General features: G+C 46.5%; 1 protein-coding gene across 2 annotated transcripts in view; it reads left to right on the plus strand.

Annotated features, from left to right (window-relative positions):
* Nucleotides 1-2,677: 2,677 nt before the first annotated feature.
* The window catches only part of ABTB3 (ankyrin repeat and BTB domain containing 3), a 304,327-nt gene continuing 282,187 nt past the window's right edge, over nt 2,678-24,817 (plus strand). For both annotated transcript variants that reach the window (XM_072655838.1, XM_072655840.1), the window contains exon 1: nt 2,678-4,606. In XM_072655838.1, coding sequence (XP_072511939.1) covers nt 3,298-4,606 — 1,309 coding nt within the window. In that variant the 5' untranslated portion in view covers nt 2,678-3,297. The remainder of the gene's footprint in view (nt 4,607-24,817) is intronic.

Genomic DNA, 24,817 nt, shown 5'->3' on the forward strand with positions numbered 1-24,817 from the left:
GAAGAATTAGGTAGAAGCAAAAAGAATGAGCGACCAAAGACCAGATAAAGGTGATGCGCATGCTCCCTCTAAGTCTACTCCTACTCATCCATCTCCTTCAGACCTTGAACTGGCCCAATTTTGGAAGCCCTCTTACCATCCCCTTATATTTCCTATCCACATGCATTTGCTCCTGCTGTTCCAAGATTCCTGGATTGCCTTCCTTCTCCCCAACTCTGTTGAATTCATAGAAGCATAGTTTCTGAAGTCCAGCCCCCTCACCTTATAGAAACTGAGATCAGATGACTGAACCACAACCTTTCATTTTCTTTCTTCCATCAGACATCGCACACAAGTTACTTTTGTATCAAATGCTCTGGAGCTACTTCAGCATCAAATCAAGTCAAGAAGTAATTACTAAGGACTTACTATGTGCCAGACACTGTGCTAAGAACTGGGGTTACCAATATAAGCAGAAAGACAGACAGTCCCTGCCCTCTAATGGGGGAAGATAATACATAAAGGAAAGCTGAAAAGGAAGGGAGGGTGGGGAAAGAGATGAAGGTGCCAGGCACATTGTAGAGAACGTCTCAGAGAGGGAGGAGTATAGCCTGGAGAAGAGTGAAGATGCAACTGGCCTGGGCTTCCTCCTTAAAATGGATTTTCTGAGAGGATCCTGCCAATCAGAGGGAAAAGCTGAAGGGGTAGAGGGTACTTCCAACTTATGAAGTTTCCTAATTTTTGCTCATGTGAGAAAGTCTGGTTCCCAATAAAAAAGACTACTTGTAGTAGTGGAGCTGTGCTCCATTCAGGGTTCTAGAGTATACCTCATTAGAGATTGTGAAATTTTTTTCTATCATTACAGCTCATGAGCCCCCACCAATGTGCTTCCTTTATTGATTGTCAGATGATATCAATTAGCCATTCAGGCCAGATCAGCTTTTAGAAAGGGATATTTACAAAGGTGGTGTGTGTTTTATATGCGTGTGTGTACATATATGGGGGGGGGAGAGAATATGAATTGGACTGAAGATGAAAATGGCAAACCACTCTAGTATTCTCAACCAGAAAACCTATGGACTGTCACAGAGTCAGACAGACTGAACAACAACAAAATAGCATGGGGCAGCTAGGTGGCACCATAGTGCATAAAGCGCCAATCTTGCAGTCAGGAAGACTCAGCTTCCTGAGTTCAAATCTGACCTCAGACACTACGTGGGACCCTGAGCAAGTGACTCCATCCTGTTTGCCTCAGTTTCCTCATCTTAAAATGAGCTGGAGAAGAATATGGCAAATCACTCCAGTATCTTTTCCATGAAAACCCCAAATGGGGTCACAGAGTTGGAAAAGACTAAACAACAATGAGCCCAGGAATCTGAGAAAACCTCTGTTACATACTCACGCTAATATGGGTCAATCACTGGCCTGGAGGCAACTTTCTAAGATTACTTATATAGTTAAGGAAGTATAGTTAATCTTAATCTTCGGAGAGATTTCTCAAAGGAATAATAGTAGGAGAAAGTGTGATAGTTAAAGAACTTGAGTTCTAATTTCCCTTCTGATACTTATTGGGCAAGCTGTTTAATTGCTCTGGGCCGCAGTTGGCAAGTAGCCTAGATGGCTTCTAACTTCCCTTACTGCTCACCTCCTCCGCCATTAACATTTTAAAAAACCTTGTCATGTGGATGTTGAAAGTTAGCCTGTTTTTTTAAGTATGGTAGCCCGTGAGAAGGCGTATGAACCTATGCAAAGAGTTTTTATTCTTAAAGGGAAGCTTTTTTTAAGCTGCATAGTGAATGTGAAGAAAGTGGGGTCTCTTGGGTGTGAGCTTAACCAGCTGATGTGGGCCCACTGCACCCTGCACAGCTCTGAGGTGCCACATACCAAAGCTTGGTCAACCAATGTTGCTATGGAAGAGAGGGGCAGCAGGCTCCTGTCCTGTGACTACAACCTGAAAGGTACCTAAAAACGATCGATGGTATGCTCGTGGGATGGGGTCCTTCCGTGGGGATTACTAAAATTCCTTGGCAGCTGCTGCCCTTGCAGACCTAACTCACTTTGCCCAGGTTTCCAATTTCTTTTCCCCGATGGACTAAGACCTGCGCCTGAATTATCCTCCCTATTCCTGGAACGCAGTTGTTTGTCTTGGATCCCCGGGAGGGGCAGAGGAGAGGAGAAGAGAAAGGAACGTCCTAGCTGGTGAGGAGCAAAGTTCCAAACCAAAACAACCGAGGTGGAGGCAGAGGCAGAGGCCGAGTCAGGGGCAGGGCGAGGAGCAGACAGGCAGACAGTGAAGAGACCCCGCAAGCCAGACCGGCAAGCGATGAAGGCTGGAGCGTCTGCGTCCTCTGCTCTGTGTCTACGCTAACCAGAGGAAGGCGTGTCAATCAGCCTCAGCCCAAATGGGCAGCCGCAGCCGCTGCACATGCAGGACCACGATGCTGGTGCCTAATACCACCTATCCCTAAGCTCCCTTCTTCCTGCGGCTTGGATGGAGGGCTAGAGGAGGAAGGAGAGAGGGGTGGTGGTGGTAGGTGCTGCTGGTGGCTAAGAAACTGACAGGGGGAGAGGGTAGAAAAGGGGGAAAGGAGGAAGAGAGGTAGTTCATTAGCATGCTCCCATCCTATTGGCTCTTTCTGCCGTCCTCCTTTCCATACGTCCTTCCCCAGCTGGCTGGCTCGCTTTTGCGGGTGCTGTAGAGAGAGGGTGGCTGGCTGCTGCTCCTGCTGCTCTCGCCACTCCTGTGCAGTGCAGGGTTCGGGCTGCGAGACTGCGCCGGGCCGGCAGGCGGGCGGGCCGGCCCGAGGTGCTGCAACGGCGGCCGTGGCGTCCGGCAGCTGCTGCTGCTGTCGATGTCTGTTTGGGGCCGGCGCCTGGCTTTCCGCGGCTGAATAGGCTGAGTCGAGCCCAGCCTAGAAGGAACGCGCAAAAGACTTTTCGTTTTCTTTCTTCTCTCGTTTTTTTTGTTTTTTGGAAGGTGGGAAGTAACTGCGTGTGATTCCTATCCCCCTCTCCCGGCTGCTCGGGCCGTGTGTTTTCTCCTCCTGCTTCGGGGCCGCGGAAGATGACTTGGGGGTCTGCTCTGCGTGCGCAAAAGGACGAGGAGGCCCAGGAAGGCGGAAAGTAGTAACACTTCGTAGTTCTGCAGTGGGGGAAAGTGAGCCTCGGAGACGGCAACGGCGGCTGCGGGCCGGGCTCCCCTGTCTCCTCCCTCCCCTTTCTCCCTTTCCTGCTGCGCTCCTCTCGAGCTGCCTTTCTTTTTCTGGCTTTCCCTGCCCCGGTTGGTTTCTCGTCGGAGCAGCATGAAGTGCAGCTGCTATGGCCAGAAGAGGTAAGAGTGTGGTCAGGACGCTGGAAGATCTGACGCTGGACTCGGGTTATGGTGGTGCGGCGGACTCGGTCCGCTCCTCCAACTTGTCGCTGTGCTGCTCCGATTCACACCCGGCGTCGTCTTCGTACCCTTATGGAGGGAGCTGCTGGCCGCATCTAGCTGACTCCATGCACAGCAGACACAGCAGCTTTGACACCGTCAACACTGCCTTGGTGGAAGACTCCGAGGTGCTGGACTGTGCGGGCCAGCACTGCTCCAGGCTGCTGCCCGACCTCGAGGACGTGCCTTGGACCCTGCCCGAGCTGGAGGCGCTGCTGCTGCTGCGCCCCCGGGAGCCGCGGGCCGGCTTGGCGTCCGCCTGCCTCCCGGTGCCCGCGACGGGCCCGGGCCTGCCCAAAGATGCCCTGGCCCGTCTCTCCACGCTGGTGAGCCGGGCGCTGGTGCGGATTGCCAAGGAGGCGCAGCGGCTGAGCCTGCGCTTCGCCAAGTGCACCAAACACGAGGTCCAGAGCGCCATGGAGATCGTGCTGTCCTGGAGCCTGGCAGCGCACTGCACCGCCGCCGCGCTCGCAGCTCTCTCACTCTACAACATGAGCAGCGCCGGCGGCGACCGCTTCGGCCGCGGCAAGTCGGCCCGCTGCGGTCTCACTTTCTCCGTGGGCAAGGTGTACCGCTGGATGGTGGACAGCCGAGTGGCGCTGCGCATCCACGAGCACGCAGCCATCTACCTGACCGCCTGCATGGAGAGCCTCTTCCGGGACATCTACGGCCGGGTACTGGCCGCCGGGCCTCTGCAGCCCCCGCTGGCCCTGGCCCCGGGCCCAGCCCCGGTCCAGCCGCCGCCGCCGCCGCCACCCGGGGCGCTGCCCCCGCCTCCCCCGCCCCCTCCTCCGCCGCCGCCCCCGTTGCCCCCGCCGCCGCCCCGCGTCCCTGCAGAGAGGGAGCGGGAGGCCGGGGCAGGAGCGGCTGCAGGGCCCGGGCCCGGGACCGGAGGGGGCTGCAGTGCGGGAAGCAGCACTAGCGGGGGCAGCAGCTGCTGCGCGCCCCCGGCAGCTGGCGCCGCTGCCCAAGCGGCAGTGGCCGCCGCCGCTGCCGCCGCCGCCGCCGCTGCCGGCCACCACCACCTCCACCACCATCACCACCACCACTATCACCAGCCGCAGCACCACCACCATGCCCCTCAGGAGCCTCCCAAGTTCACAGTGGAATCCCTGGAGCAGACAGTCAACAACGATTCGGAGCTCTGGGGGCTGCTGCAGCCCTACCAGCATCTCATCTGCGGGAAGAACGCCCACGGTGAGTGCCCAGGGGCAATCCTGCCACCACCCCACCACCCCCATCCCCCGTTCCCTTTCTCTGGACAGCCGGGTCCCGAATCTTAGGCACCTAGGCTGAGAAAAGAAAAGCGCCTTACCCTCCCTTTCTCGAGGGCTATACCCGCATAAGTTGCGCGCCTTTCGGGATCGGAGCGCCTAGATCCCAAGGAGTGCGGTCACGCCCCCTCGGGAACCTCGGTGGAGCCCCAGCTGGCGGGCCCTAGAGCTCCCGGGCCTCCGACCTCCTAGCTCGGTGCTGCTGCCCAGCGGGGGGCGGGGCCGGCGCCGGCCACAGATTTTGACAGGTTTGGGATTTTGCGGCAGATATTTGTCCCCCCATTTCCTCCCCTGCCTGGCCATCCCTGTGCCCAAAGAGACGTTTTGACCTTGAAGCTGACAGATTCCGGGGGCGCCGGAGGAGGCTGACCGTGAATGAGGGAGGTGTCATCGCTACCCTGCTTACCGTAACCGTTACTCTCTCTCTAGGCACTGAACTGGGAGGGGATGGGGGGCGACTGTCAGGGTTTAAGCAGGGTGGAGTCAGAGCCAGAGGGGAGAGGAAGCCAGCCCCACGGTGTGTGAGGGACTTCTAGATCCGCAGTGTCCCCCATTATTGGGGGCATGTTTATAGAATTAGCTCTGGGCAAATGAGAGCACCCCAGGTGCGACCCTGACCCTCTTCAGTCTGCAACTCCAGCAGTGCCCACTCTGGTGAAAGGACTCTGTCTCCCCAAGGCCCTGGGGTGGGAAGAGAGAAGATGGACTGGGGAGGGGCGAGAGGTGTGTCTGGGGTAGGGCCTGCATCTCCAGCCGGTCTTTCCAGCAGGTTCAGAAACTATTCTCTTCTGCCCTCTTCTATTTTCAAGACTAGTCGGCAGGGCAGCAGAACCTGGATTGGCATTGCAAGCCTGGTGGGGGGAGTGACGAGGATTAAATGTGGAGATGGGGCTGGGGTGTGTGTGAAGCGGTACCTTGTGTGTGAGAGAGAGAGAGAGAGAGAGAGAGAGAGAGAGAGAGAGAGAGAGAGAGAGAGAGAGAGAGAGAGAGAGAGAGAGAGAGCATTCTCAGCCCCCTGCCCGGCTCAGAAAGCCTGAGCTAGATACTTCAAAGCTTCAATTTTCCACAGGAAATGGTATAACCGTAACCAGAGACTCCCCAAACGAAAGAAAACTTTGTTACATATTCAGTGGTTTGGCCAGAGGATGCTTGGTGGGGACTGAAATGCTGTCTTTTCTGGACAGATTTTATTCACGTTGCTTCATGTTCACCCTGGAGGCTGCTTCAGTGTTGGGCCCTAGTGCTGCAGAACCCGCCCTCCCAAGTCCATGTTCCCATGTGTGTAAGAGAGAGCCAACCTGGAAGTGTTGGAGCCCAGCACGGAGCAGGGCTCCAGAACCCCAGAATGCTCTTGATCAAGGGAGAGGGGACATTTCCAGAATCTTTTGTTCAACTGTCAGTCAATCTAAAAGCAAGCTTGTGTACATATATGATAACAGGCACTGTTCTGGGTTCCAGGAAAGGACTGGGGCAAGTGACACAGAAGGGCAAAAACACAATCCTTGCCCTCAGGAAGCCTACATTTCACTGCAGGTACCATCTTCCTCATTTACAGGTGAGAAAATGAAAGCTGTCAATCAGTGAGCATCTGTTAAGCCTTCATTCTGTGCCAGGCACGGTTCTAAGCACTAGAGATACCAAGAAAAACAAAACCGTCCTTACTCTCAAGGAGCTCATCTATTCTACCAGGGCTTGTCAGGAGAGAGCCGAAACAAGTCTTGGAGTTGTTTGGTGGAAGAAACCAAGACTTGTAAGCTGCCCAGAGTCTCCCCCCCCACCCCCCCCAATCTGGCCTTTCTCCCTCTTTGGTCAGCAGAAAGCATATTCTCTAAAGAGAGAGAATCTAGATTAATATTGGCTTGCCCAATACATGTGTCCCATCTTCCTTTTCCATCTCCATGTACTCTGCCCTGGAAAATCCCAACCAATTAGTGAATTTCAGAGACAGAGACCAGGAAGAGACTTTAGAGACCTAACTCTCATTTTACAGATAAGGCCCAGAGATTGATTTTCCCAGCATCACACAGCTAGATGGTATGATTACATCCTGGCATCTTAGAATTTTCTAGATGAAAATGTTATAGATGAAGAAATGGGAGCTTAGAGGGGGGGCCTTAACTTCCCAAGTTAATGTCAGTTGGTTAGTTCCAGAGACAGGATCAGGACTGATGAGAAACAGCAGAGACTAGTTACTAGAAAGTTGGATTCAAAGACAAGAAGACCCAAGTTCTAGTGATGACCTGGGAGTCACAGACTGTCAGTGTGATCCTGGGTAAACGTGACTCAGTGGTCCAGGCTAGTTTCTAAGGCTAAACATTTTCAAGAAGGTGCTGACCTGCTTAGATGCAGGGAGTTTCTTCTCTGGAACCTCCCTATGTTGGGTCTGACAATTTTTTTTTTTAAAAGAAAGGTACATTTCTCCATCCCTAAACTTGTGACCATCTAGTTACAATACTGTCTAACATAAAAGCACAGAGAAAATAGACAAGAATAAGCATACCATTACACCACAAGGAGCTGGTGAAAAAGCCACCCTCGGCTCCTCTAGCTTGGCTCTGCTGGACAAATTATTTGACCACAGATGGCCTTGTCAGGCTGAGTTTCCCTCTGTTTTGATGGGCTTTGTTTAATAAGAAGCTGAGGGAGTTAGATGCTCAAGGTCAAAGGGACTTCCTTTGGTTCAGGCCACACCTTCTCTGGGAAGCAGCTCTTTGTAATGGAAAGACCACTCCCCTGGTGGGATCTAGCCCTGGATCTCCACCTCACCAGTTAGTTATGTCATTGGGAAAGCCATTATTCTTCTCTGAGCCTCAGTTTCCCCATCTCTACACAGTGGGAGGCTTGGACTGGATGATCTCCTAAGACCCTTTCCTGGCTCTAAAATTCTTTTCCTAGACTCTGCTTTCTCTTTAAAGGGTTTCACTTTTATAATCCACTTCTTTTTAAAAGAGTTTTTGTGTTTATTTATTTATTTTTTTAAAGAATGGTTATAATTTAAGGAGAAGGAAGACCACAGAGTTGGTTAGGCCTGCTTGAGTTGGCGTTGTTTCCTGTTCGGTTCCCATTACAGTGTATTTTCACATGAAGTTCTAGTGTGTTCATTTTAAAATCCCATTTAGCATCCAGGGTATAAACTCTGCCTTAATTTCACCTTTCCCCCCCACTCCCACCCAGTTTCCTTGGATTCCTTAAGGCAACAGACCCACTTACGTGACATCTTTGGGAAATAAGGTTTCCCACACAAGTGGGTAACATTAGCCATTCCTCTGCCTTATTAAATAGAGTATAATGAATGTACCTTAACCATTTGCTGCTGACAGTCTCATCATCCAATATTGCACATTCTTGGGCTCTACTAAAGTGTGTAAGGTGTTGGGTGTTTGGCTCCTACATTCACTGGCCCCAGACTGCATGCTTTTTTCATGTCTGTGCCTGATTTTTATAGTTTCACTTTCTCTTTGCTCCCTTTAAGGCTAGTAGCTCTCACTTACCATCTTCACTGTACGTCTGATCCTAGCACCACCTGTTCCTCCTCTCCCTTTTTCACTGACTAGCTCAAGCTTGATATAACTGTTTCTAAAATAAAAATAAATAGGCTCTGAATGAAGACTTGAGGGGATACCTTTTGAATAAAGGGCATGTGCTTTGTGAATTCTCTTCTGGATGCTCAGAGGCCATTTAAAAAAAATTCTCCAATTAATAGTTGAGATATCCAGAAAAATACTGTATATAAATGAGACCCTATCATGTGGAGGTTTTCTTTATCCTCCAAATTTGTCAAAATATCTATTTCCTTTGTTCTTAGAATTGTAGACTGGATGGGAACATAACATAACACACTGAAGTTTATTCTACAGAATTATCTTGTACCACACTGTGCTATAGTAGATAGAGGAATGGCCTTGGAATCAGAAAGACATGGATTCAGATCCTGACTCTTGCTAGCTAATTAGCTAGTTTAATCTTAGGCAACCTTTTCAGAGCCCAAAAAAGGCAATGGATGTGAAGTACTTTGTAAATCTCTTATTATGACCTTGTCCAATTAATTGTATTCCTCACTAGGGTTCAGAAAAGTGAGAGGATCACTCCAGGTCACTGATGGACTAAGTGGCAGACTCAGCTCAGCTCTTCTGACCCTCAGATCCAGGGCTTTACCACTGTCTTCCAGCACAATCTAAAGTCAATTCAACAAGCATTTGTGTGTGCAACAAGTGTGCGATACATACTTGTGTGCCAAGCATGTGGGAGATCTCAAGGCCTAAATGACAATCCTTGCCCTCAAGGGGTTTATATTCAACTTATGGGAGATGATGTGATCACAGATCAGTAAAGGTGAAATACTCATGAAGTCATTTGGAGGAAGAGAGAGAAAGCATTGACTCCTGGGAAAATCTGGGAAGGATCTTTCTGGGAAGCCAGCACTTGAGCCTAGAAGGGAGCTAGAGCTTCTAAGAGATAGAGGGGAGAAGATAGGTGCCCTCCAGACTTGGGATGGAACCCAAGCAAAGACTACAGTATGGAAGATGGAAGGCTGTGTGGGAATGGCAGCTAGGTGGCATAGAAGATAGATCATTGGACATGGAGTCAGGAAGACCTGAGTTCAAATTCTGTCTCAGACACTTACTAGCTGTGACCAGTAACACCTCAGAGTATCAGTTTCTTCATCTGTTAAATGGGGCTAATTCTATTACCTGCCTCATAGGGTAGTTGTGAAGATCAAATGAGATTTAAGTGCTTTGTGAACCTTAAAGCTCCATATAAATGCTTATTATTGTTGTTGGTGCTACCCAGAGCAGAGAGTGCATGAGAGAGAATGTGTGATCAGCTTTGAAAGGCTTGAATGCCCTGTGTCAAACTTTGGGAGAAAGTGGACAAGGGTCCTATGGGATAGGAAGGATTGGATGAATTGTAAACTATATTGTTGGAAAGAATTTCTGAATCTGTGGGATCACAGACACATCTGGGCATTGAGTGGCCTGGAAACTTAGGCTGGCCTTAGATTGTGAAGGGCTTATGAGCCAAACAGAGGAATTTGTATTTAAGCTAGAGGCAATAGGGAGCCATTGAAGCTTCTTGAGATGGAGAGTGATGATGGTCAAATCTGTGCTTTAGTTGTTTGACTTTGGCAACAGCAGGAAAGATGGTTGGACAGCAGAGAGGGTGGAGGCAGAGAGAGGAATTAGAAATTTCCATGTGGCTACCACAGCTGCCTAAAAATATCAGCAAGCTTAGACTGTCTTCCTGCATCCATGTGAAGATGCCATTAGAAATGTCTCTGTCTTGGTCAGTCCATTTATTTGCCCTCTTCTTGTGCTTAGCAGGAGAGAGAGAGACGCTGTCTCTTTAGATTTAACTAAATCTAGCCAGAGGCAGAGACAGAGAGAGATGGAGAGACAGAATGAGGCAGAGATGCAGAGAGACAGAGAGAACGAGGCAGAGACACAGAGAGAACAAGGCAGAGACACAGAGAGAACAAGGCAGAGACGCAGAGAAAGAGAGAGAAAGAGAGACATACAGAAACACAGAGAAAACAAGACAAAGACAGACAAAGATGGAAAGACAGACAGAAAGAGAGACAGAAAGATAGAGACAGAAAAACAGACAGAGATTGAGAGAGCATCACCCTCCCTTCCTCCCTCCCTCCCTTCCTTCCTTCCTCCCTCCCTCCCTCCCTCCCTCCCTTCCTTCCTTCCTTCCTTCCTTCCTTCCTTCCTTCCTTCCTTCCTTCCTTCCTTCCTTCCTTCCTTCCTTCCTTCCTTTTCTCTTCCCTTTCTCCCTCCCTTCTTCTTTCCCCCCTTCCTTTCCCTAAACCCTGCAGTCTTAGAGTCAGGAGGGATCTCCCAGATTATCTGGCCCAGTCTCTCTGCCTGAAGCATGAAACTCCTCTCCAGGGTCCCTGGCAGGTCTAGTCTCTGCTTTGAACACCTTGCAGTGATGAGCAGCTCACTACCTCATTTTTTTTGGTGATGTATGAATCTGTGTCACTCATCCAGACTTGATTTTAAAATACTTATTCTGTAAGTAGAGAAAAGTAATGCTCTAGTTTTTTTTTAATGGTCTCTTTACAGTCTCAGAATATTAAATCACTTTTGGAACGTTAATTAGCCTGAGCCATCATCATCCTTCATTCTCTCAGATGGCCTTTTCTTTTCCTCATGTCTGCATAACCATGTTCCCTCTCTGTCTAAAAGCTTGCCTGACAGTTGTCTCTCCCAGCTTGCTGACCTGACCATCATGCAGAACAGCCTTACCAGGCCAAATGTCACAAGCTCATTTTCTTAAACACCTAGGTGCCCACACACTCCTGTCTCCAGACCAGAGCCTCCAGGGTTACTCCCTTCCAGGAGCACATTTTTCAACTAAATTGTTGGGCAAAAACTAAAACTTTGCATCTGGGTCAGGAGAGGGTTACTAGGAGTTTGTGAGCACAGGTGTCATTTGGAAGGCCCAGCAATTATAATTATGATGCCTGATGGAAATCAAACCCAGAGAGGCCCCAGTGGCTTGATGGCCCTGGGATAAGAGATGAGAGGATACTAATTATGAGTTTTCTATTGTTTGCTTGTGTGACCTTGGGCCAGTCACCTAACTCCTCTGTAGAGGAGATTATAAGGACAACATGTCATCTCCCTGACAAGGAATTCTGGCTAGATTTAGTTAATTATTGGGTTCAAAGCACCTGGGTTAGTGACAAGTATGAAATAATAAGGTAAATAATAATCATCGGCCCTCAGTCTGTGTGGGGCCCAGGGCTGTCCTTAGCTGAATCAGACTGTGTGGCCCTCTCCCTGCCCCAGCATGCTTAAGGAGGCAAAAAAGAAGAAAGTGAACAGAAAAGGAAGCTCTAAAGGGGAAACAAAATCCCAAAATGTAGCTTGAGGAGCATAGAATGGTAATGATAATAATAGCAATACATTTGAATCTCAGTATTTCAGTATTATGATTTAATTTAAAATTTCACTACAGTATATTTTATTATAGTCTAATTTTCTAAGAATCTGTGATCTCTGAATGGTAGGTGTATGTGCCCATTCTCTGTTCACTGTAATATTCATTCATCCAGAACATCTTATTCCACAATCATTTTAAACGTATAAGATACCAAAGATCTTACACAAATGGTTCAGTAAATATTGTGTTTTGAGTAAGAGCAACATTTTGTCTACTTATTCCTCCCATCTTCATTTATTTCTCCATCTATTTAGATCGATTAGCTTTCCATATCTATTGATCATCCATCCCTATCTGTTATCCATCTCTATCCATCTATCTATCCATGATCCACATATATCTATATCCAGGGGCAGCTAGGTGGTGCAGTGGATAGAGCACCAGTGCAGGAATCAGGAGAACCTGAGTTCAAATCTCACCTCAGACACTTGACACTCACTAGCTGTGTGACCTTGGGCAAGTCACTTAACCCCAGTTGCCTCATCCGGGGTCATCTCCAGTCATCCTGATGAATATCTAGTCACTGGATCCAGATGGCTCTGGAGGAGAAGTGAGGTTGGTGACCTGCATAGCCCTCCCTCACTCAAAACAAAGTTAAGTGCAAGTCATGTCATTATTTCTCTGATGGCATGGTTTTCTTTGGCAATGAAGGACAAACACACACATATCTATATCCATCCAACCATTCATCCATCTACCCATCCATCTATCCATCTATCTATCATGTCTATCATGTCTGTCCATCTGTCTTTCAATTTTTAAATTTATTTTTCTCTTCAGTCAGGATTTAAGCACCTCCCCTGTGCTGGGCATAGTGCTAGGTGCTAAGAATACAAAGACAAAAGTGAAACACCTGATCACTGTACCTTCAAAGCACCTTCAGTAGCTTCCTCTGGCTGCCAGGATAAAATACAGATTCATCTGTGGAGCCTCAAAGGCCCTTCACCATCTGGCTCCAGCTTCATTCCGCTTGATGCACTCTATGTCCCATCTAAACTAGCCCCCTGAGCAATATTTTTAATAGGTGATGCTGGCCTAAGACTCATAACTTCCAATGTAAGTGGAAGGAAAAGCTTTTAAATTCTAGAGGTCTAATGGAAAAGATATCAAAACCAGGTGGGGACAGGATGAGGCACATCATCATTCTTGTCCTCCTGTCTGCATCTGGGGATTGTATTGACAATGCTTTCAGTGAATTTGCAGAAGATCAGTTTGCATGCCATTTGGTTTATTTACAAAAAGCAAACATTTTACCTAATTTTGTAATAGTCCACTAAATATAAGCAGAGTAGAATGGTGAGCTGACTCCTGACAAGAAGTTTCTATAGGCTGAGATTTCACTGGCATAGGTAGCTTCCAGGTGAGAACACCCTCTCTGCCAAAGCTCATCACTCTCCCTCCTTGACACATTTTACAGAATGTGAGTCTTGCCTAAGACTCCAATAGAAAGGGCCATGCATTGACTTAGAAAATCACAAATTTCCACTATCTGTACTGTATCTGTATTTTTATTTATTTTGTTAAACATTTCCCAACTATATTTTAGACTGAGTCTGGCAGCACTGGAGAGTTTTGCAAGTGCTTGTGGCTTGGCCTGTCCTTTGACTTCTTGGGCCTAGAGCCCTAAGAGGCATAGTTGCTTGCCTGGAATCACACAACCAGGATGAGTCTGTCTGAGGAAGTACTCGTGGTGCCATGGGTAGAGAGAGTGGTAGTCTGGAAAACTTGAGTTCAAATCCTGCCTTAGGCATTTACTGGTTGTGTGACCCTGGGCAAGTCACTTAACCTGTTTGTTTCAGTTTCCTCATCTGTAAAGTGGTGATCATTTAGCGCCTACCATCCTCCTATTCAAGGATCAAATGAGATAGTGTTTATAAAAAGTCCCTAGCACAATGCCTGGCACATAATTAGTACTTTATAAATGCTTATTTTCTTTTCTTCTCTTTTCTCTACTTGAATAAAACTTTTCAAAGTGGTTTCTGAATATCAGCTGTTATTACTGAGTATAGAACAGGGAAGGAATCTTAAATGTCCCAATCATGCCTCCTTTCCCCTCCTCTCCTCTCCCTTCCCCTCTTCTCCTCTCCCCTCTTCTCTCTTTCTCTCCCCTCTCCTCCCCTCCCCTTTCCTCATCTCTCTCTGTCTCTCTCTGTCTCTCTCTGTCTCTCTGTCTCTGTCTCTGTCTCTGTCTGTCTCTCTCTCTCTCTCTCTCTCTCTCTCTCTCTCTCTCTCTCTCTCTCTCTCCCTCCTTCCCTCCCTCCCTCCCTCTTCCCTTTCTCTTCCTTCTCTTCTTGCTTCTCCTCATCTGTGAAGTCAGAGAGGTAGTACAGTGAACACTGAAGTCAGGAAGCCTATATTCAAATCTTTCCTCAGATACTTACTAATTGTGCAGTTTTGGAACAGATCACTTGCCATCTATGGGTCTCTGTTTCCTTATCTGTAAAATGAAAGAGGGGAGGGGATTGGACAAGATGACCTCTTCAGTCAGGTGCATCTTGGCCTCCTGAACTCACCCGCTTCAGGTGCACAGACTCTTTTATAGCAATTAATGACAAATACTTTCTCGAGAATCTTTGTGTCACTGACTCCCTCAGAGGTGATAGTGAGTCACATGATGAGGGCTGTTCCACTCATCCCTACCTGGTCACTTTGGGAAAGAAGAGCCAGGTAATGAGGGAACAGGTAAGTTGTCAGGGGTAGTTTGACCATGGATGGATGGCCTTGCTCTAACGGCATGGCTTTTGTGGTAGGTACACCTCTAATCCAAATAAATTCGACCCCAGCAAAAAAAGAGGTATTCATGATGTGATGGCAGATCCAGCTGGTGAAGAAATAAAGTGTGAAATTCAGGTGTACCAAGGACAGAGTCTGTTGAGCTTTTCCCAAGGGTGGATTGAGGCATTAGGCCTCAGAAACAGGGAAGAACAAAGATAACTCAAACCGTTAGAGAGATAGAAAGGGCAGGATTTGGAGGTTATGAGCCTTTGGGGAATTGTTTTTGCAGTTTGTTCAAATGAGATAATGTATGTAAGGTGCTTTGCACATCTTGATGTCCTATAGGCCTGCCAGGAACAGGGAGTCATCCTGACAATTAAAAAAAGTAGGTTAAAAAAATCAATGCTTCTTTTTCTCCTGATATCGTTAAGAAATGGGTCTGCCTCTTCCAAAATCCCTAAGAAAACTATTTCATTGACTTCAGGGGTTGGGCACCAGTCTACCAGCAGACCAGGGATCTAGCATTGTAATGGACCTTCTAGGTCACTGAGTACATCTCTCCCGTTCCTACTCTGTTATAGGGAAGGACCAAAGAGTGACTTTCTGAAGGTTATACAGGTAGAAAAATGCATGGAAGAAATCTTTCACATATTTTACTGGGGTGTCCTGGGGCAGGGGTCGGGAACCTGTAGCCTTGAGGTCACATGTGGCCCTCTAAGTTCTTGAGCATGGCTTTTTGACAGAGTGCAAATTTTACAGAACAAATCCTTTTATTAAGGGGATTTGTTCTGTGAAGTTTGGATTCCGTCAAAAGGCCACACTTGAGGACCTTGAGGGCCACATGTGGCCTCAAGGCCTCATGTTCCTCACTCCTGGCCTAGGGGATTGAGCCTAGATGAGAGCCAGTTGCTGTGCCATTAAATGTATGTTTCTAGAAAGTTTCATTGTTGCCTTTTGTTTCTTGTGTCTGTACAATGTTATTTCCCCTTAACAGAATCTCTCTCCCCTCACTGAATCATCACTTATGAAAAAGAAAAAAAATAACCATTTGGGTAAAGCCAACGGATACAACTATTATTGTTGACATTGCGCACCGTGTTCCACAGCCTTGGTCCCCCACCTTTCTGCTAAGAAGATGGAGGTGGCTTTCATCATGGCTTCTCCGTGACAAATTTGCCCTTTACAATTAATCAGAGTGTGGTTGCCTTTCGTTGTTTTCCATTCTGTTCTTGTGGTTGCCTTGTCTGTTGTTCTCTTGGTTCTGTGTTCTTTTGCTCTGTATCCTTTTACAGGAGCCTTCCCCTGCCTCTCTGAATTCAACACTTGCCTTGTTTCTTCTTCAGCATGATTACATTCATCTTGATCATACTGTTCAACCAACAGATCCTCTTTTTGTTTCCTGGTTTTGCTACCAGAAAGAGCGACTCTGAATATTTGGGTAGATGTGGGGTCTGTGCCATTGACCTCTGGGTACGTAGGTGCCCAGAAATGGTGCAAAGAGATGTTTTGCTCAAGTAATTCCATGTTGTTTTCCCTAACGACTGGACTAATAACCAGCTCCAGCAGCAGCAGCGGGATTAGTGCTTGGCCATTGGTTCGGGTTAGATGTGGAGCCAACCATATACCTGCCTGGGTCAAAGCTTTTCTCTGAGATGACCTCTCAGTGTTGGTTTGCTTTGTTATGTCACTCAACACAGGTAGACTGTAGGAGGAAGGGAAGTAGGGTGAAGGGGGGCAGAGAGAGACAGAGACAGAGAGACAGAGACAGAGGCAAAGGGAGATGAAGATAGAAATTGACAGAGACAGGGTGAGGAAAGGAAGAGACAGGGAGGCAGAGAGATGAGAGAAAAGAGAAAAACAGAAACAGATGGAGGCAGGGAGAGAGGGGGAGAGATAGAGACTGAGAAACTGAGAGAAGAGGAGAGAGAGACTGAGATCCAGAGTCTGGGGAGTTAGTGGGATGGAGAAAAGAGGAGAAAGGGAGATGGAGAGACAGAGAGAGAGTGAGGGACAGAGATGGGTGAGGAAAGAGAGGAAAAGATAGCAAGACAGAGAAAACTGGAAAGCAGGACTGAGAGACAGAGAAGGAGAACAGGAATGGGAGACAGAGACAGGGGAGAGGGATAGACAGAGAGACAGAAGAAAAGGGAGACTGAGAGAGGAGAGGGGAAGAGAAAAGGAAAAACAGGAAGATTTAGAGAGGGGAGAGACAGACTGAGAGAGGGGGAGTAGAGAAAGAGTAGAGATGTGCAGAGACAGAGACAGGGAGAAGAAGAGACAGAGAGAGAATGAGGAAGGAAAGAGAGAGTTGGGGTGAAAGGGAGGCAGAGAGATACAGCACAAAGAAAGTGAATTTGGAGGCTGAGTTAATAGGGTTGACTGCATGGTAGCTGCTTTCCTTTGCACAATGAGAAAACTCATGTGCAAAGCAGGAACATTGAGTAAAGAAATCTCCCTGGCTTGGCTTCTCTTGATTGCATCATCTTTTTCTTTTTCTCTATAAAAATCTCTCTCCATCTCTTCCTCCTGCTCATTCCAGACTGGAGGTCCCCATTGAGGCCCAGATAATGGGCTTCTCCCTGGGTGTGCTGCTGGCAGAGGGCCCAGGGCTTTGTGCAGAGGTGGCCCAGGTGTGACCCTCCACTGTTTTCTGGCTCTCCTGTGTCTGCCATCCCTCCTCAATCCCAGGGTACAGCTGCTCCTGATTTTGCTGTTCCCTATCCCATCCCTTTTCCTCTCAACCTCTAGCTAAGCTGTGGGTTCTATGAAATAAAATGAGAGTTTGCCACTTGTTTCTCTGTGTGAGCTAGCTTTTATTGTTGTTCTATCTTTCAGTCATGTCTGATTCTTCATGACCTCATTTGGGGTTTTCTTGGCAAAGATAGTAGAGTGGTTTGCCATTGCCTTCTCTGGCTAATTTTACAGATGAGGAAACTGAGGCAACAGGGTTTAGTGACTTACCTAGAGTCACACAGCTAGTGTCTGAGGCTAGATCTGAACTCAGATCTTCTTGCCTCCAGATTCAAGGCTCTATTCACTGCTCCACCTTTGCTCCCCTTTGGGAGCTCAAAAAAAATTGTGATCTTGGGGAATGTGATCTTGGGGAATGTGATCTTAGAGGCTGTGACGAAACCAGGGAGGCAGGGAATGAAATGGGTTTGGGGTTTAATTCAGAGGAACTTGGTTTAGCTGTTTGCTCCCTGTATGGCCTGGGACAAGTGACTTTGATCCCTCTGTGGTCCTCCCTCCTTATCTAATAAAGGCATTGGAATAAGTGGTCCCTAAAGTGCTTTTAATTCTGTGAATGCAGAGAATCCAGGGAAGACATAATGAGACCAACAGATGCCCACGTGATACCCTAAAGAGGAATCTGAAAGGGGATTGGCTCAGACATAAAGGCCAAGTCAGTCAGAAGCTGACTTTGAAGGTCCCCTTTGTGTAGAGCAAAGCTGGGGTTGTCTAGCAGAGTGATGGAACCAGTCTTCAATATGGCAGCTGGAACCGTTGACCCATGAAGGATCAGCATTCTTTACTCACCTCACTAGATGCTGCCAGATGCGAGTGTTACAGAGACAAAAATGAGATCGCTTCTGTCCTCTGACAGCTTATACTCTATGACAAGGTGGAAGGGTCTGGGGGAATCTTATAAATCTAAGGGAGACATGATTTGTGTCTTCAAATCTTAGACTGCTTTAGAATTAGGATCTTGCCAGGTGTGGAAGTTGTAAGAATTTCAGCTCTGTAAAAGGCTAGGAAAATCTTCCTGCTGCTTAGGGGTGGGGGGAAGGCTACCTTGGGAGGCTGTGAAGTCCTTGACTATTTGCCTCAGTTTCCCCTTCTGTAAAATGGGAATAGTAACAGCATATACCTCCCAGGGTTGTTGTAAGGATCAAATGAGATAATGATTATGAAATATATACCACAGTACTTGGAATATAGTAAGTGCTATGTAAATGTTAGCTATTATAATTATTAATATTATAGTCGTCCTTGTGGGTATTCTGATAGAAGCTGAGCAACTCAAGTCCAATCCTTAACAGTTATTACTGGGTGCTAGGTGCTAGGTTGCAAAGACAAAGGGGAATAGTGCCTTAGACCCTGAAGGAGTTTCCTCACAGCATGTAAACAGGCAAGCTCATACATGATTCTCTGAGGCAGGAGAGAGAACTGACAACTGGGGAATCAGAAAAGGCTTCATGTGAGCTGAACCTTGAAGGAAGCTCTGGAGTCTGAGAGGTGAGGAGGGACTGTGTGCTTGGCATAGGGAGCAGTCTATGAAAAGGCATGGTGATGGGCTTAATGGAATGTGGAGTTTGGAGAACATCAAGCGGGTCAGTGTGGTGGGAACTGGGAGTTCCTGAAGGGACTAATGTGGAATCCACCTGGAAAGGTGGGATAGGGGTGGACCATGAAGAACTTTAGTGGTCAAGCTGGGGTTAGTGTGGAGGAGATTTGGTTTGTTCTGCCTGGCCTGAGAGGACAGAATTAGAGAGCCAGGGGGGAAATCTAGGTTTGGGATCAGGAACTTCAGAACAATCTGAGGCATCCTGAAGTGTGTGTGTGTGTGTGTGTGTGTGTGTGTGTGTGTGTGTTTCCTCGGGGAAAGGGCCCAAGTTCTCCTCACCAGAGGGCTTCAAAAAAGAGCTGGACAAGTACCTGTTGGGCATATTGACATGAGGATTCCTTTTTAGAAAAATGTTCTAGACTAGATGCTTGCTGAAGGTCTCTCCAACTGTCCCTCTCAGGATTGTGGTAGAGGACTAGTGTTGAAAAGATGGAGCATTGGACCCCTGAATCAGGGAGATCACAGTCCAAATCTGGCCTCTGACACTTCCTAGATCCATGACCCTGAGCAAGTCATCTCAGTCTGCCTCAGTTTCCTAACCTGTAAGATGGGAATAAAAATAGCACCCACCTCCCAGGGTTGTTATGAGAACCAAAGGAGATCTGTAGTTCTTTGAAGACCTTAAAGCACTCTACACATACATGCACATATATGTATATGCATGTATGTATTCTATATCCATCTATCTATATTTGTATCTATCTTTCTCTGCACTATCTATATCTATTTCTATCTCTATTTCTATTTTTTTCTATCTATAGCTACTAATATCTATCTGTCTATATCTGTTTCCATTTCTTTCTATCCACCCATCTATTTATATTTCTATCTTATCTATTTATCCATCCATCCATCCATCCATCTTATCTATATCTATTTCTATCTGTCCACCCATCTATCATCTATCTATCTATATTTCTATCTCTGTTTCTATTTCTAATGTTTCTATCTATATCTATCTTATCTATCTATGTCTATGAATATCTGTCTATCTCTTCTTCTGTCTACCCACCCATATATCCACCTCCCTATCTATCTATCTATCTATCTATCTATCTATCTATCTATCTATCTATCTATCTATCTATCTATCTATCCATCTATCCATCTGTCCGTCCATCTATCTATTTATCTATCTATCTATCTATCTATCTATCTATCTATCTATCTATCTATCTATCTATCTATCTATCTATCTGTCTGTCTATATACATACATACACACATGCCAGTTATTCTTATTCTTATTATTATTAATAAGGGGTTCATGCCTTAGGGAGTTCTGGGACTTGACCTCCATGGACTTTTCTAACTATAGGATTTCCTAGTCTTTTAAAAAGAAGGAAGTTGTGATCTCTTATCTGTTTAATGGAGGAGGCAGGACAAAGAGAAACACTAAATTTTTATAAGCCCCGGTAACCTCATGCTTAGTGTCAAGGAGTATTTGTCATCTAATTACATCTCACTCCTGGCTAAGAGCCTCCATGTTCATAACCAATAATAGCTGAGACAATACAGATACCTAAGTGTTGGGTAAAGGGACCAAGGAAGGATAGACCTGTGGCCAGGGTGCTGCAGGGACAGGTCTCATGTAGGGAAAGGAGTGTGTATGCATGTGTGTGTTTATAAATGTGTGTTTGTGCATGTGTGTGCATGTGAGTGTGTTTATGCATGTGTGTTTATTGTATATGTGTGTGCATGCGGGTTGTACCTGTGCATACATGTGTGTTCACACATGTGCGTACATGTGTGCATGTGTGTTTATGCTTATGTGTGTTTGCGCATGTGTGCATGTGAGTGTGTGTTTAGGTGTGTTTGTGCATGTGTGTATGTGTTTATGCATGTGTGTGTGTAAGGGTAGCAGGGCTCTAGAGGTCAGGGTCAGTTGTAATCAATTCTCTGCCTTGACCATCATGTGTCAGGCAGGAATCATGAGATCACAAGTTTAGGACTGAAATTCATGACAGATGAAGAACCTGGGGCTTGCAGAAATGAATTGCCCAAGGTCAGACAGGTGTTAAGCCAGAATCTGAACCCAGGTCCTCACGTGTTCCCTTCTTTCTGCTGTACAATCTGCCTCAGATTGTCAGGAAACGGGGTGGACCCAATGATGGTGTTGTCTCAGGGGAGCTCCTGTGGGAACAATAGCCAATCTTTAAGACTCAACATGGCCCCAAACAATGGGTAAGGAAGAGAGAGGTGGAAAAAGGAAACCCAACTCCACTGGAAAAGGGGAAGGAGTCACTAGGAATGTGAGGGCCACTGATCGATCATATTTACAACTGCAAGAGAGCTCTGCCGATCCAACCCTCTTGTGCCACAGATGAGGAAGCTGAGGCCCAGAGTTTGTGACTGGCCCAAGGTCACACAGGCAGCCTCAGGATCAGGCCTCAAAGTTCACTCCTTCTACCTTCCTGTTTAGTGTTTTTTCCCCTGGAACCTGCTTACCTCTGGATTCTACTACTGGCTCATCACCATTTAGCTACTGAGAGGCAGTCCAGGCCACACGACTAGATAATGTCTGAAGTGAGATCTGAACTCGAGTCTTCTGACTTCAAGACCAGTGCCCCGATGAATTGGAGAAACTTGGAGGTCCCTGATCACTCAGAGATTCTGTGTTTCTGGGACTTGTGAGATTCAGGATCCAAGAAGTCAGTGCTTAAATATGGCAGCTCTTTATTTGTTTAGTCAGTCCACATTTGCCGAGTGCCTATGTCTTATTAAATCTCCATGAATGAAATGAACCTTAGAAATAAACTCCTTGCTGATGATGTCACATTTCTAAGGTGGTATTTCTGACCCTGGGGGAAGCCATGTTCTCAGTCATCATTCTGTAACAGAAAAGACAATTGGATTCATACCCATGGAGTCAGCAGACCTTTTTGGGGACTTATTCCAAACACACTGCCTTTAATTTGACCTAAGTCAGTTTATCCACCCATGCATCAAGAAGAGCAGGGGCTCAGACTCTTACTTCCCTCTATACCTGATGAAATGTGAACTCCTTGGCCAGAAGGGTGACAAAATCAATTTTATGTGAATAAAGAAACACCCCCATCCAGAGAGGGCAGCATCAGCTGTCTGTGGTCCTGAATTCCTGAACAGTGTTCTTGTTTCTAGCTGTCCTAGCAAAGGGAAACTCTGAGATATTTTGATGCTAAGGATAATAAGGTTCAAAACTGGTAAGGATCTGAGTGATCACCACCTCATCATTTTACAAATGAGGAAACTGAGGCCCTTTTCTTGTCTCTAGCCATCCAGGTAGAGTGTGACTCTGGGATATCTGGATGATTAGGATCATAGAATTTGGAGCTGAAAGGGATCTTCGACATGATTGGGTCCCACATCAGTTTTACAGATGAGGAAACTGAGGTCCAGAGATGGAAAAGAGACTTGCTAAGGGTCACCAAGGAAATGTGTAGTATAGCCTGGTCTTTGGACTACAGTCTTCTCTCCTTTGCTGTTATATAAGACCTTTGTTTGTGGTACCATGTAATATGTACACACATATTTACTACATCTCATGGCTCTAAAAACCATTTTGCAAATGTGAATCAATAAAACTCTATTAGAATGCCAGGAGCTATATAAGTAGCGTATTAATGCACCAATTTCACAAGTCATTAAACCAAGGATCAGGCTGCAAATCAGTGGCTAAGGTGCTGATAGATCCTCCTAACTTCTTAGTCCTCGAAAACAGAGCTGTAACTAGGGTGGACCAGTGGGGACTTTGGACCAGGGTTTTAAATTGAGAGAGCACAAATAGCACCTTCTTGAGGGTGTTTACTTCCCTTCACCACCGTATTTCTAGCCTTGTCCTCCTCCTCCCCTTCCTCTTGGAGACCAGACTTTCAGCATGGTAGGAACCTCTGGGTGTGTGTAAATATACTTCTCTCACCTTCAGACCAGAGCCTTCAGACCTTTCCTCTGCTCAACTCAGGTAATGATATTATTAGTTATAGTCAGATAGCAGATATCTCTCCCCCACCCCAAAACACCCCTCCCTTCTCCGAAGGACACACCAGAAATGACAACCTTGTTTTAATTCTAAGGTTATGTCTGCTTGGAATTATAGATCTTAGAATGATGGGGAGTGACCTCCAGAGGTCATCTAGTCTAGCCACCTGCCTTTAGGGAGGCAAAGTATTGTGCCCATTTTACAGATGAGGAAACTGAGGCCCACAGAAGGGAAGTGATTTCCCAGGTCAACTATTTGGGAAATGACAGACAGGAGAGTGGAGAACTCCTTCTATCTGGCATCAGCTCTGTTTTATTCCATTTCATAATCATTATTTATTATTATTTTCATTATTATATACTGACTTGCAGTTTCTTTATCATAAGACATTCTCTGCAAGGAAATTCTCTCTACCAAGGCAGGTCAGCAACTGTCCCACAACTTACAATCTTAGACAATTACCTGGGGACCCCACTGGCTGAGTGATTTGCACAAGGTCACATAACCATTAGCAGCTGGATTTGAACCCAGATCTCCCCACATTCTAGGCTGTCCTTTTACCCAATATGCTGTGCTGTGTCTCCTGGACACATTTATTGTTGACTCTGTGCTAAGAGAAAGGCAGACAGACAAAGATAATAAATGCCCTCTGTCGGCTGGACAGTACAGTGGATAGTAAGTCAGGAAGGTTTGAGTCTAGCCTCAGATACTTACTTAGCTACAGGACCACTTGGACAAGTCATCTAATCTCTGGATGCCTCAGTTTTCTTAACTGAAAAATGAGACAATAATGGTACCTACCTCCCAGAGTTGTTGGGGGGATCAAATGAGATAATATTTGTAAAGCACCTGGTACATAGTAGGTGATTAACAAGTAAACTTCAAGGAGTTCACATTCTATATGGGATCCCCAAGCAAAAGGCCATGTCAGTTACAATTTTTTTTTATAGCACCAACCAGCTAGTTTGATCAATTTCTTCCACTCCCTTGATTAACATTTTACCAATGGGCAGATATTTTCCTGCTGGATCGATTCAGCCTTGTTCAGTGTCATCCCAGCATGTTCCAAGAAACTTCATTTGCCTTGTCAAATGATCCACCAGATGAGGAATAAAAAGAAGTACCTAGAATAAGCAAAATGCAGCTTCGGTTTCTCAAGTCTCTGCAAGCTGTGTTGAGGTCTCTGTAGAGGGGAATCAGCAGACCTGGAGGCTCAGGGCTCCTGTTCCTAGGCTGGATGACCTTGGGCAAGTTATGTGACCTCTCTCTGTGCCTCAGGTTCCGTAAAACGAAAGGCTGAACTAGAAGGTCCTCACCATCCCTTTCCACTCAAGGCTTATGATCCTAATAAAATTAGATGAGCCCTTGTCTTATTTATCCATCGCTCACACTTAGCAATGCAGGTAGAGACACTGGTATTGGTAAGAGATCACATCCTACTGTACTCAGAAGCATTTTTGCTGGAAGGAAATTGGACTTTCATTGGCTTGGAGGGAGAATTGGTGCCCTATTTGTGTCAATAGTCTGCTGTCTCCCACCTCCATACTCCCTTGGCAAAGTAATGATTTCCTTCACCACACCAGAATAGACTACCCTGAGATGGTTTCCCATTGGAAAGTCCTTCTGAGAATTCAAGCCCCAGGCCATGGGTTCAGAGACTCTGAGAAGGGACCAGGCAATGGTTCTCAGGACTTTGGTCCCAATCCCTGTTCTGCCATTTTCTTGATGACCTTGGCAAGTCATTCCATTTCACTGCTGGAGTTTCATCATTTCTAAAAATGAGGGGGTCAGGCTAGGCTGCTGGGATTCTATTCAGCTTTAAATCTTTGCTTCTTTAAAGTCACTTGACCTTCCTGGGCTTCAGGTTCCTCATTTGTAAAATGGTGGAATTGGATTAGATGGCCTCTAAAGTTCCTTCCTGCTCTGGACCTATAATCTTATGATCCTGTGCTATCTGGTCTCAGTTTCCCCATCTATAAAAGATGGTTTCTAGCTCTAGATTAATGGACCTGTAAAGTCACTTGATCTCCTGGGCCTCAGTTTCTCCATCTGTAAAATGAAGAGGTTGAAGCAGACAACTTCTAAGGTCTCTTCCAGGTCTACAGTCATGATTCTATGATTAGATTAACTCAACCAGTCACCTCATTGGTGGAATGGGGAGCACCT

The sequence above is a fragment of the Notamacropus eugenii genome, chromosome 3 (genome assembly GCF_028372415.1).
Source record: "Notamacropus eugenii isolate mMacEug1 chromosome 3, mMacEug1.pri_v2, whole genome shotgun sequence".
Classification (NCBI taxonomy): Eukaryota; Metazoa; Chordata; class Mammalia; order Diprotodontia; family Macropodidae; genus Notamacropus; species Notamacropus eugenii.